The 13024-nt window shown below is 50.4% G+C and overlaps 1 protein-coding gene across 7 annotated transcripts in view; it reads right to left on the bottom strand.

The window, feature by feature from the left end:
• Positions 1–1263: 1263 nt before the first annotated feature.
• The window catches only part of CDK5RAP2 (CDK5 regulatory subunit associated protein 2), a 178690-nt gene continuing 166929 nt past the window's right edge, over positions 1264–13024 (bottom strand). For 5 of the 7 annotated variants that reach the window (XM_043870665.1, XM_043870672.1, XM_043870670.1 and 2 more), the window contains 3 exons: positions 4666–4792; positions 1755–1801; positions 1264–1354 (listed from right to left, as the gene is read on the bottom strand). In XM_043870665.1, the coding sequence (XP_043726600.1) occupies positions 1283–1354; positions 1755–1801; positions 4666–4792 (246 nt within the window). In that variant the 3' untranslated portion in view covers positions 1264–1282. Of the gene's footprint in view, positions 1360–1754; positions 1802–4665; positions 4793–13024 lie in introns of all 7 variants that reach the window. The other 2 variants (XM_043870667.1, XM_043870673.1) reach the window with 1 other exon arrangement.

Raw genomic sequence — 13024 nt, 5'->3', positions numbered from 1 at the left:
GCCAACGGCCAGCTTGGCTCCCAGAGGCCCCTGCTCTCAGGCGTCCAGGGTTTACCACCCAAAGGGTCGGGATGGACCATGACCTCCACTCACGGCCTTTCCAGAAAGCTCCCACAGGCTGAGCACCAACCATGTGCCAGGCCACGTACTCAAAACGAGCGATGAAGCTGCCAGACTGTTGCCCTGTTTCTATCTGAATCTGAGGCTGGCTCCAGAGGCTAGCCCGAGTCCTGACCACACCCCCATCCCTGCCCCCACCCCCATCCCCATCCCCACCAACACCCCCATCCCCACCCCCAGCCCCGCCCCCATCCCCACCCCCGCCCCGCCCGCATCCCCGCCCCCCACCCCATCCCCATCACCGTCTCCGCTTTTATGCACATCACCACGGAACCTTAAACAGGGCTTCCTAACTTGCTTGAGACCCGCCACTGACACACTGATTCTTGGAAAGGCTCTCACTGTTTGGCGACTTCCAAACGGCACAGGATCACCTGCGTGACCGGGTCTGGGCTAAAGAAGGGCAATTCCCATTTTACAGGTGTATGGACTGAGGACAGAAGCGTACCACTCGGGTCTAGAACCAGGCCTCCTCTTCTCTCCAGAGTACCGTGCCGAGCCATCTTGTGGGCTGTTCGGAGCTCCCTTTGAGGAACTCAGCTGTGAGACTTCTAGAAAAAGGAGCTGCCACATCATAACTAAATCTGAGTTTTCCCACACTGGAATGTACTGAGGTACATGTGCGCAAGTATTTCTCAAGATGAGAGCTCAGGTGACAGAAAGCCAAGCAGAGACGGTCCTTACTGACCACCGACCTGCCCATCACTTGGTGAGAAGCAGAGGTGGGGGCCCAGGCCGACCTGTAGCCCAGGCTTGCCTCCCTGAACCCCAGGCCTCCAGCGGATGCGACCACGTCGCCTCCACCACCGTCGTCTCGGGAGCTGATGGGGTAGCAGTGTGGGGCACAGTTCAGGGTCTGGAACGACAGGAGGGAGCGGAGGACCTCGGACTGGTCACTCGGCTGTCCTGTGAACACACGGGTGGTCCGGACCACCCCAGCGTCCCCACCTCCAGGGAGGCCTCGGGGTGAGCGCTGGACTGAGCGATGGAGCGGCATCGCTCTGCAGGCCCCAGGGTGGGGGCGGATTTCTAGCTCGACGCCGGCTAGAAAACGCGATGGTGGGTGGGCATCCGGAAGAGGCCACACAGCCCCTCTCCCCTCCAAAGCAGGAGCCCCACCCGTGACAGAGAGGCAGGACGCGCTCAGCGGGAACCCCAAGCTTTATTGGCTCAACGTTCTCCTCAGGAGCCTGGTCGGCTGGGACTGGACGTTCCAGGGTGGGCACTCCCGGGCCTGAGCTAGGAGAAGGGGGGGAGAGGAAAATGAGAATTTCAGGTCACACGGAGGGATTCTGGAGTGTGATCCCTGACAGGGTTAAAGGTGAGAAGCTCTGAAACTGCTTTCAAAGACATGCTGTTTGATCAGTAAATGTTTATAGGACCAGACGACGATGAAATATTTATCAAGTGCCCACTGTGTCAGGCACCGCTTGCTGCCATTTCTCACCGGTTAAAAGGACAACACACCAATAACTAAACGAACCGTCAAAAACGGAGCAGGAGAAAGCGAAACTTTCCACGCGCTGCTGGCAGAAAAACGCAGCGGACGGGTGTCCCTTGCTGTTTCAGCAGGACAGCACGCCAGCCCACCCCCACGTCCCGTCCTCCGCCCGAGGGTCTCCAAGCGACATTACCTCCAGGTTCCCTCTGGCCTTCCGAAGGACCTTGTGCGTCACAACCACTGCGGAGAGAGCAGAGGACGGGGTGATCAGACACGGGCACCCCGCAAGACGGAGGGGAAGCCAAGGGCGGGGCGGCGGCCTCCAGCCCCAGAGGTGTCCACCTCATCACACCGCCGGGGCCAAGTGACCCGTCGGAGCAGGTGGGCCACAGACCCTCCTCAAGCCTCAGCCACCCGCTCTGCGACGCTGGAAGGCAGGGCGTGCGACACGTTACAGATGGAAACCGAGGCCCGGCAGGGCCAGGGGGACCCCAGAGCCCACCTCCGCGGGCTGGGCCATGCTGCCGCGAGGGGAGAGGCCTGTGCCTGTCCCGGAGCCGTCATCCTCTGGAGGAGCCGCTCTGGGAATGGGGAGTGCCCGCTCCAAGCAAACCCAGGTGTGCGGGCCAGGGCCGGGGGGTGGGCGCTGCAGTCCTTGGGCCGGGCGCCTGACCACAGGGAGGACGGACCGACGGACGCGGGGCGGCTCCCTGCGCCGGCAGCGCGTTCCGCCAGCGCGCTCCGCCTGGAGGAGCGGGTGGGGTGGGACCACCTCGCGGCTCCCTGGGCTTCGCGGATGCGGGCGGAGGCCCAGCGTGTGGGAACCCACGGGCAGGCGGAGGGCCCGCCTCGGGGCACGGCTGTAAAAGGAAGCCGGCTTCTCGCCACAGCCCCTGTCTGTCCCCCAAACGCCAGGAGCAGGGGGAAGGCCACCACTGACGGAGATGGGCCGGATCAGGACTCGCCCTCAACAGGCCTCCGTGATGCCCAGGGACTCCATCTACACCCGGGGAGGACACACAGGCTTCTGGACCGGGCCCTCGGCCAGTGAGGCTGAGACCGACTCCCTGCTGGCTTATTCCGAAGAGGTGCCGGGCGGTGGCCTTGAGAAAATATTCATTTCTGGCCTCACAAAAACTTCCCTCTGGAGGTGAGGGAGCCCGCCTGCCACCTGTGACCCGGGGGAGGGCACAGACGTTGGGGGCCTGGTTTTTAACTGGGCGCAGTGAATCTCAGAGGGGCCCCCCCCAGCCCCATGCCACAGGGCAGAAGTTCTTAACTTGGGCCCAGGGTCATGCTTCTGGGCATCCAAAATCCCTGGAAACCATGTGCAAATCTGTGTGTACACAGATGTGTGCATCTTTCTGGGGAGAGAGATCACCTCTCCTGAGATTCGCCAAGGGGCTTGGGATCCAGAGAAGATTATGTATCGTGGCACTAAAAGTATCAAAAGAGTTACATCTCACCTGGCCCAAGTTTGAAGGGGTCCCCACATCTGAGCAGCACCGCCCACCTTCCGAGCAAGAAGCCCCCACTGAGGTGAGAAGCCCGAGGGGCAGAGTGGGAAAGGGCTGGCCCCAGGCAGAGGCGTGCCTAGAGCCCAGGCCTGTCTGACAGCACTCGACCCCTTCCACCGAAGACCCCAGCCTCAGCGGTGTCCAGCGGAGACAGGTGGTTTCTCAGCTGCGACCTCAGTGAGCACCCCCAGGGGTTCCTGCCTACTAGGGGCGGCAAGTGGAGTGGGCGGTCCCCGGCATCACGGGAGGGTCTCACAGTCACCCTGTCCCCTCCTTTCCCGGCAGACTCTGAGCAGAGCTGGCGTGTTCACCTTGACCCAGGTGGGGAAGGGAGAGGTGGGGACATTCCCCCGACTTCCACCTAGTCCCTGAGAGCCGAAGCAGACCTGGGAGAGGCAGGCAGGCCGTGGGGTCCTGGGGGCACTCAGAAGCCTGGACAAGCAGCCCACTCGCTGTGCGACCTTGGGTGAGCCCTCCCCGCGGCCGAGACCGACTCCAGGTCAGGCCGTGGGGGGAAATACGGAGATGGTGACGCCGTCTTAGCAGGGGAGATGCTACGACTCATCGGAGGTTAACGGTTTGCCACCACCTCCATGCACAGAACTCAGTCTGACCTCATGGAATAAAAGAGCCAGAGAACTAATGCTTATGAAGCATCCGTTCTGTCCCAGGAAGAAGTACAAGAGAGCTGAGACACCACTCCCATCCCTGTCTTACAGATGAGAAAACAGGGGCACTTCTTTATGAAGTTGTGATGAGAACCCAGGCCCATCAGCCGGTCTGAGTCCTCTGGAATTTCCGTCTCTGGTTAGAGGCGAGGACTCTAGAGCTCGGAGAGCTGAAGTCATTTACTCCCAGTCTCGCAGGAAAGGGGTGATCTGAGCCACGGCTCCCCGACCCGGGACTCGGCGCTGGGTTCTGGTCCCTGGATCCGCTGCGGTGATTTACCCATCTGAATCCACTTCCGGAACCTGCTCTCCTGGAGGCAGGGTTCACTTCCTGTGCCTGGGACTGTCTGGGCAACAGCCGCAGGGCACTGCTAATGCCGTGAAGCCCAGTGTTCCCTGGACTCGGGCTGCACAAACCACGCTCCCTCCTGCTCGCTGCTCCAGGCACCTGGCCCAGCCACACGGCCCACAGCCACGACCCGGGGGCACTGCCCCCACGCGGACCCCCCTTCCAGCGCCCCTCTTCTCTACCAGGGACTTGAACTCCTAGGCCAGAGCCCCATAGATATCTGCCACTCTGCCAGGGCTACCTCCCTACTAGCTTTCAACACCACCCTCACCCCTCCACGGCCCTGTACAGCCCCCCAAGAGGTCTCCCCACCTCCCAGCCGCTCTGCTCAGCCACGGGGACCTAACACACGAGGGACCCTGTGATCACCGATGCTCCTTCCTGGGTCTGGCCCACAAAGCCCCTTGTAAGGTAAGGATGTTGACGGGCCAGCAGCCCGCGGTCCGGCAGGGGCTGTGCTGTCAAGAGGCTCTTGGAGGACCCCGGGTGAAGGACGGAAGGAAACCCAAACGCAGGAGGCGTCAGGACAGCCCAGGGCCAGGACGCGGCGGCCACCCCACGGCCACTCACACTGGTCAAAGATGACCTTCTCCTGGTTCTTGCTCAGCTGCAGCAGCTTCAGGGTGTTTTGCAACTTCTTGTCTTGTTCAAACAGTTTATTGTGGAGTTTGCTGATCTCTGCCTTCAGTTCTCCTGTCTAAAGAGAGGGGGATTTAGAAAAAAAAAGAACAAAGAGTATAAACGTCAGATCATGTAGGAAGAATTGCAAAACCATATAAAAAGCACTCAACCTTCCAAACAAAGGTATTTGAGCAAAAGCTGGAAGCCACATGCTACCATTCAGATGGCGGCAAGCGTGCAGGCACCGTGCCCCCAGGGCCGCGGGCGGAGCTGCGAACCAGGGCAGCCCAGGGCGCACCCAGGCCCGCGGAGACGCAGCGGGTGTTAAGATGCGCTTAACCCTCCAACCTAGCGAGTCTACGCTTGGACAGTTACCCCCAAGGAAGGGCAGTGCAGGCCCAAGAAGATGCCTTGGCTCCAGGACGTTCACCTCAGCACTGTTCACGGCAGGACGAAATAAACAACCTGGTTTGTTTCAATAGGGATTTAGTAACTTAATTATGGTACTTATATACAGCGGAGTAATTTCGCAGCTATTAAAAATGATGTTGTAGGACTTCATTTACTGACATTGAGAGATGATCCTAATTAGTGACACAAGAGCCCAGAACAGCTCCTGTGTACCAGGGCACACCGGCTTCACAAAATTGAACGCATATATCTCTATCCATAGGCGTGTATATCAAGATGTCTAAACCATCTGACGACAGAGACATCACAAAAATGTTTACAGTGTTCCATTTCTCAGAGATGGGATTTGGAATATTTTGTTTTTCATTTTTTAAATTTTTCAGAATTGAGTTTTTTTTTTTCCCAAAAAACTATACTGCTGGTTTATTTTTAATGCTTTCATCTTACAAAGAGGATATAAAGATATTATTCGGGGGAGTACAATCTATTAGGAAATCCTGCTTTGATTTTTCAGATATGGGGAGAGAGTGGATGGATGACAAACCCACAGCTCCCCGGCCCCTAAAGTGAAATATGCACGCTGTGGTGACTCTCTCGGGCTTCCCTGATGGCACTAGAGGTAAAGAACCCGCCTGCAAATGCGGGAGACATAATGAGGTGCGCGTTCGATCCCTGGGTCGGGAAGATCCTCTGGAGGCGGGCAAGGCAACCCACTCCAGTGTTCTTGCCTGGAGAATCCCAAGGACAGAGGGGCCTGGCAGGCTACAGCCCACAGGGTCCCACCGAGTCAGACAGGACTTAAGAGGTTTAGCACGCACGCACGCACGCACCAGCTCTCCTGCCTAGTCGCCGCTGAGCCGGTGCGTGGGGTTACACGCACTCCCTTCCGCATAAAACAGCTGGATTGTAAGGTGCCCGGCGCAGGCCACCCGAGCGACACTGAAACACCTCTGCTCCCAGGAGGGAAGACGGCAGGCTGCCGACTTACGGAGAATCACTTTAGTTTGTCCCCAAACTTGTTTACGGCTTTTGTAATCAGCTATGTGATTTAATTTTTAAGTAAGCTTATAAAATATGTGTCTGAAAAGACAGAACTGGTTGAAAGAAAACCTGCATATGTTTCAGGGAAGACCTGATAAAGGCAAGTCACTAAAAAAAACCACATTTCTGCCAAATTAGGTGTGGGTGAGTCAACTCTAAAAGGTGTGGGAGGAACACAGTCTAGGAGAATTCTACATTCAAATTGCTTCGCAAGTGCCTAAGTTTTTTCTTCATCTTCAAGAAACAGAAATTGGAAGTGACAGACATACATTATGGATGTAGTTTATGAAAGAAAGGAGATGGGGAACTTCAATCAGCAGACCCACATTCAAAGAAAAGGCCCTGGCCCAACATCAAAAGAATGGCAAATGAATGTACATTGAACTGTTTTTAAGTTAAACTGAGATGTTTAAGGTATGTATCATTTTTTGATTCCCTGCTTTAACCTACTTTTAAGATTAACCAATCGTGTCAGCTACAAGGACTTCGACAGTGCTTCCAAAACAGATCCTAATTAGAACACAAGGTTTTCTTTGATTCTTCCTCAAGCTGAGAGCCTGGAGACTTCTGCTCTGGCCGTGGTTTTGCAGGCCACACATTCTGGGACAAGGTCACTCTTCACTCAGAGCCCTGGGTCATCTGTAAACAGGGACGATGCTGGACCCTCCTGTCACGCTACAGAGGACAGAGGCTCAGAGGAGAGGCTCCCTGAAGACAGGGACAACAGTTACTGCTCACCTTGTCTGCCTAACCTTACCTCTCCTTCTAAAGTCAGCTCAGATAGCACCTCCTCCAGGAAGCCCTCCTTGAGACCCTTCCCCACCGCAGCCTCGGTTGCTTACCTCTGGGTGCCCATCGTGTCCAGGGCTTTCCCTAACATTTCCCACTTCACAGTGGATTGTAACAGGTCATTACTTGTTTGTTTCCCCACCTACACTACAAGCTCCCTGAGGGCAGAACTCAATTCTCCCCTCTGACTCCCCAGTGACTGGCTCAGAGTAGGTATGAGACCATCTGCCAAGTGGTGGGTTCATCTGCGCTCTCAAAATACCCTGAACACCCTGAATTCTATCCAGCACTGAAGGCAAGGAATTATATATAAGTGTCTGCTGTCTCTATGAACTAAAAATCTTCATTTTCACAGGATGAAGGCGCCAGGGTGAAAACAGCGGGGCTCCAGAGCCCAGCTCCATTGCTTCTAGATGCTAAGATGATGGAGCAAGTGCGCTTCAGTTCTTGGTGGTGATTTAGTCACTCGGTCATGACCGACTCTTGCGACCTCATGGACTGTATGCCACCAGGCTCCTCTGTCCAGAGGATTTCCCAGGCAAGAACACTGGAGTGGGCTGCCACTTCCTTCTCCAGGGATCTTCCCAATCCAGGGATCTTCCCGACCCAGGGATCAGACCTGCATGTCCTGCACTGCATGCGGATTCTTTACCACTGACCACCAGGGATTCCCCTTCAGTTCTTACTTCTGAAAAACGGGACTAATAATACTTAACCCTCTGGAGGCTCCTGGAAGGGATAAGAAGAGATGCGAGTGTAGAGCAGAGTCCCTGACACCATGCAGGCGTGCAACAGAGCAACTCTTCCTCGGGGCCACAGCGCTGAGATCAGAGCTGACTTAACGAGTGTGCTACCCGACTTCTCAAACTGCTTGTTTTTTTCTTCCTGGTTGGTTGTTATTCTTTTTTAAAATGAAAAATCTCAAAACATTTACAGAAGTAGAAAGAACAGGAGAACGAACCACTAGATACCCATCCAGCTTCAGCAGCTACAGCGATCAACTCACAGCTAGACTCGTTTCATCCATACCCCTGCCTGTCCTCCGTCTGAAATTATTTTTGAAAATCAATCCTAGAACCCAATCATGTTTCATCCCAAAATATTTCAGTATACAGCTCTAGAAGAAAAAGATTCTTTTTTAAAAAAACCACAAGGTCATTATCACATCTAAAACAATGAGCATGACTGCTTGGTATCACCAAACAGATGTCGGTAGGTATGTTCCTGATTGATCATAATTTTATTTTTATTATTTTTTTTAAAACAACCAGATAGATTGAGCATCCAAATAAACTTCATGTTTTGTATCTGACTGTTATGTCTCCAGCTCCTTTTAATCCAGTGGGTCTCAGAGTTACCAAGAAGCCTCGTAAAATCAGATCACTGGGGCCACCCCCAGACTTTTCAGTAGGTCTTGGGTGAGGCCTGAAAACCTGCCTTTCCAACCAGCGTCCAGAGAGTGTCGGTGCTGCCCGTCCGGCGACCGCGGTCTGAGAACCCTGCACGTCTGCACGTTTCGCTCTCTCTCCTCTCCCTTTTTTCTTAGGATGAAAAGCGGTTCTGAGCTCATGTTGTACAAATCCTGCCCCAGACCTGGAATCAAGCCATTTCACCAAGGAGTTCTAATTGCCTTTAGGAAAAAAAAGGTACTTAGAAACCATGATTTGGCACCAGGGGTGCTCCCTGGTCCTGGCTTGGACATTTTCAGAGTCTTTTAAGTAAAGAGAACTACTAAATTTTTAAAATAGGAAATACATAAGAAGTTCATATATATGCATTTCTCTTCCCTGATAGTAAAAATTTCAACATAAGTTATTTGTTTAATACTATGATTAAAATATAGTAATTTCAAAACATCAATACAAATATTATTAACAATATATTTACTAAAAACACTTTAAATTTTTTGACAGTTCGTTCCTGCTCTTTCAGTATTTCCACTAAGAAAATATAATCAAATTACTGTGTTTGTCGTTGAAATGTTACCGTTGTTTGGCCATGTGGCCTCTAGGGTCTTAGCTCCCTGACCAGGGTCCAATTTGTGCCCCTTGAAGTGGAAGTTCAAAGTCCTAACCACTGGCCCACCAGGGAATGTTTGAAATGTTCCCTCTTCTGAGTGGTTATGCCTTCAATTATATAAGGAAAGTTGGTTTGTTTTATCTTGAATATTTTAAAGTTGCTTTTCCCCGCATTTTAATTTTTATTTATATAAAGCATTTATAGAGTTTCAAAGTGAAATTTATGAAGCAGGATCAGTTCAGAGAAATCTACCTTCTATCCTTGTTCTTCCATCCTCTTCCTTCCCAGCCCTATAACTCTTCTATTACTGTTTATCCTTTCTCTTAAAAACATTTTTTTAGTCCACACAAATCATGTCTTATTTTTCAGCATCTCTTATAAAACTTCAAAAATGAAAGTGATTTTCCTGCCAGGAGGAGGGCCATGCTGGGATTGAAAGCATAACGTAAGTCCAGAATTAGAGGGTCCAGGTGGCTACTCCCCTGGACAATTTAGTTGACCGAAGTGAATAGTCTTTTATTTTTCACGTTTTAAAAAAAAATTATTTTCAATTGGGGGATAACTGCCTTCTAATATTGTGTTGGCTCCTGCCATACAGAAGTGTGAATCAGCCCTAAGCACACATGTGTCCCCTCCTTCTCTCCACACCCCCATCCCACCCACCCTCGAGGTCGTCAGAGCACCGGGCTGGGCTCCCTGTGTTACACGTTGTATACACAGCAACTTCTCATTAGCTATCTATTTTACATATGGTGATGTAAATGTCTCAGTTCCTCCCACCCTATAAATATTTTTATAAACAAATATGTGTACATATTTGTATCTCTCCCCACAACTTTCTCAGATAAACTTATACATATGATACACACTTTCTAGAGGAGTCCGAGGGGCTGTAGGAGATGCAAAAGGCAATTTAATGACACTCAGAAAAAACACCAGGTAGTTAAAAAAAAAACCCCTGGAGCTGCTGGTGGAAACTTGGAAATCTGCTTCACACAGATTTCACACTAAGAAAAAGGCACTGTATGAAACACAGGCAGGGACAGAAAAGTGGCTAGAGGCAATTTAACACCACACAGGGGGTCTGTGTGTACCAGCAACCATATCGGAGCATCTCCGAGGGCCTTTTTCTGGCTCTAAAATTCTGTGATGCTTAAGTGAGCATAATCAATTACCTGAGAAACCCTCGGAAATAAGGTGCAAACCATCAGAAGCACTGACCAGCCACTGGACTAATTTGCTTGTGGGGGAGACGAACGTGCCGATAATTTGTCTTTATACACACAGATAAACACACACAGGGACGAGAAACAAGAAGTGCATTCCATCTATTTAACAGACATTACTCTGTACTGAGGACAAAAACATTGTATCAAGGGTGAAATATTTAGCTTAGACATAGGCTTTAAAAATCAGATGAGCAAACACTAGTTTAGAAGGATGAAAGGAAATTATTCATTCATTCAAAAACATGAACAAAATAGACATGGCCCCTCATGGAAAACAGAGACACAGACATTAAACAAATATGTAACTATAACATACGGTGAAGGTTAGGATGAAACTGAAGAGGGTGCTATGACTCACTGATCGGAAGCCCTCTCGGACCTTGAAGTAACATTTAAGCTGAGACCTGAGAGGTGAGAAAGAGCCAGCAGGAGGGAGAGAGCACTTCTGTTTTCTGGGCCTGAGATGGAAATGAGCTTGGAGGGTTAGGAGAAAAGGCAAGGCCAGTGTGGAGCTGGAGCTCGGGAGGGGGGGTTCCTCTCCCACAGGCCATCTCCACTCCACGCACAGATTTCCGTGCATGATGACTGGACATGCACTTCCCGAGCTTGGTGCACCCAGGTTCCTGCCCAGGATCCCAAGAGGGATGCCCTAGGACAGGCCCAGCAGAACCTTCCGAGCCAAGAGCCACTTCACTGCTACTTCCCTGCCATGGCTGGGAGCTCTGAGGGCTGTGAGAAGGTAACTAGATGGGTGATAATGTGGAATGCACATTTCCCTTCTGCCTTCCTGCTGGACTTGGCCAAAAATTTATAGGTTAGATAAAGGAGGGAATATCTATCAGACTATCAAGGAAAGAGCTTGAACTCTTCCTTAACTGGCAAGCTGCTTCTTCCAGGGAGGCTTCTCTGATTACTGGAGTGGGTGCTTGCCTTGACCTAATATGACATGGTACTCACACACACCGAAATCAAATGGATTATATTCTTTGCAGCCAAAGATGGAGAAGCTCTATACAGTCAGCAAAAACAAGACCAAGAGCTGACTGTGGCTCAGATCATGAAGTCCTTATTGCCAAATTCAGATTTAACTGAACAAAGTGGGGAAAACCACTAGACCATTCAGGTATGACCTACATCAAATCCCTTATGATTATATAGTGGAAGTGACAAATAGATTTAAGGGCCCAGATCTGATAGACAGAGTGCCTGATGAACTATGGACAGAAGTTTGTGACATTGTACAGGAGACAGGGAGCAAGATCATCCCCAAGAAAAAGAAATGCAGAAAAGCAAAACGGCTCTCTGAGGAGGCCTTACCAATAGCTGTGGAAAGAAGAGAAGCGAAAAGCAAAGGAGAAAAGGAAAGATATGTCCATCTGAATACAGAGTTCCAAAGAATAGAAAGGAGAGATAAGAAAGCCTTCCTCAGTGATCAGTGCAAAGAAAGAGAGAAAAATGAAAGAATGGGAAAGACTAGAGATCTCAAGAAAATGAGAGTTACCAAGGGAACATTTCATGCAAAGATGGGCTCAATAAAGGACAGAAATGGTATGGACCTAACAGAAGCAGAAGATATTAAGAAGAGGTGGCAAGAATACACAGAAGAACTGTACAAAAAAGATCTTCACGACCCAGATAATCACAATGGTGTGATCACTTACCTAGAGCCAGACATCCTGGAATATGAAGTCAAGTGGGCCTTAGGAAGCATCACTACGAACAAAGCTAGTGGAGGTGATGGAATTCCAGTTGAGCTATTTCAAATCCTAAAAGACGATGCTGTGAAAGTGCTGCACTCAATATGCCAGCAAATTTGGAAAACTCAGCAGTGGCCACAGGACTGGAAAAGGTCAGTTTTCATTCCAATCCCAAAGAAAGGCAATGCCAAAATTTGCACTCATCTCACACTAGCAAAGTAATGCTGAAAATTCTCCAAGTCAGGCTTCAGCAATACATGAACCATGAACTTCTAGATGTTCAAGCTAGTTTTAGAAAAGGCAGAGGAACCAGAGATCAAATTGCCAACATCTGACGGATCATCGAAAAAGCAAGGGAGTTCCAGAAAAACATCTATTTCTGCTTTATTGACTACGCCAAAGCCTTTGACTGTGTGGATCACAATAAACTGGAAAATTCTGAAAGAGATGGGAATACCAGACCACCTGACCTGCCTCTTGAGAAACCTGTATGCAGGTCAGGAAGCAACAGTTAGAATGGGACATGGAACAACAGACTGGTTCCAAATAGGAAAAGGAGTACGTCAAGGCTGTATATTGTCACCCTGCTTAACTCATATGCAGATTACATCATGAGAAGCACAAGCTGGAATCAAGACTGCCGGGAGAAATATCAATAACCTCAGATATGCAGATGACACCACCCTTATGGCAGAAAGTGAAGAGGAACTAAAAAGCCTCTTGATTAAAGTGAAAGAGGAGAGTGGAAAAGTTGGCTTAAAGCTCAACATTCAGAAAACTAAGATCATGGCATCTGGTCCCATCACTTCATGGCAAATAGATGGGGAAATAGTGGAAACAGTGGCTGACTTTATTTTTGGGGCTCCAAAATCACTGCAGATGGTGACTGCAGCCATGAAATTAAAAGACACTTACTCCTTGGAAGGACAGTTATGACCAACATAGACAGCATATTAAAAAGCAAAAACATTACTTTGCCAACAAATGTCCGTCTAGTCAAGGCTATGGTTTTTCCAGTAGTCATGTATGGATGTGAGAGCTGGACTATAAAGAAAGCTGAGTGTTGAAGAATTGATGCTTTTGAACTGTGGTGTTGGAGAAGACTCTTGAGAGTCCCTTGGA

Source organism: Cervus elaphus, chromosome 16 (genome assembly GCF_910594005.1).
Source record: "Cervus elaphus chromosome 16, mCerEla1.1, whole genome shotgun sequence".
In the NCBI taxonomy this organism is placed as follows: domain Eukaryota; kingdom Metazoa; phylum Chordata; class Mammalia; order Artiodactyla; family Cervidae; genus Cervus; species Cervus elaphus.
Note: the sequence above shows the minus strand (reverse complement) of the source record. Positions and strands in the feature narration are given on the sequence as shown.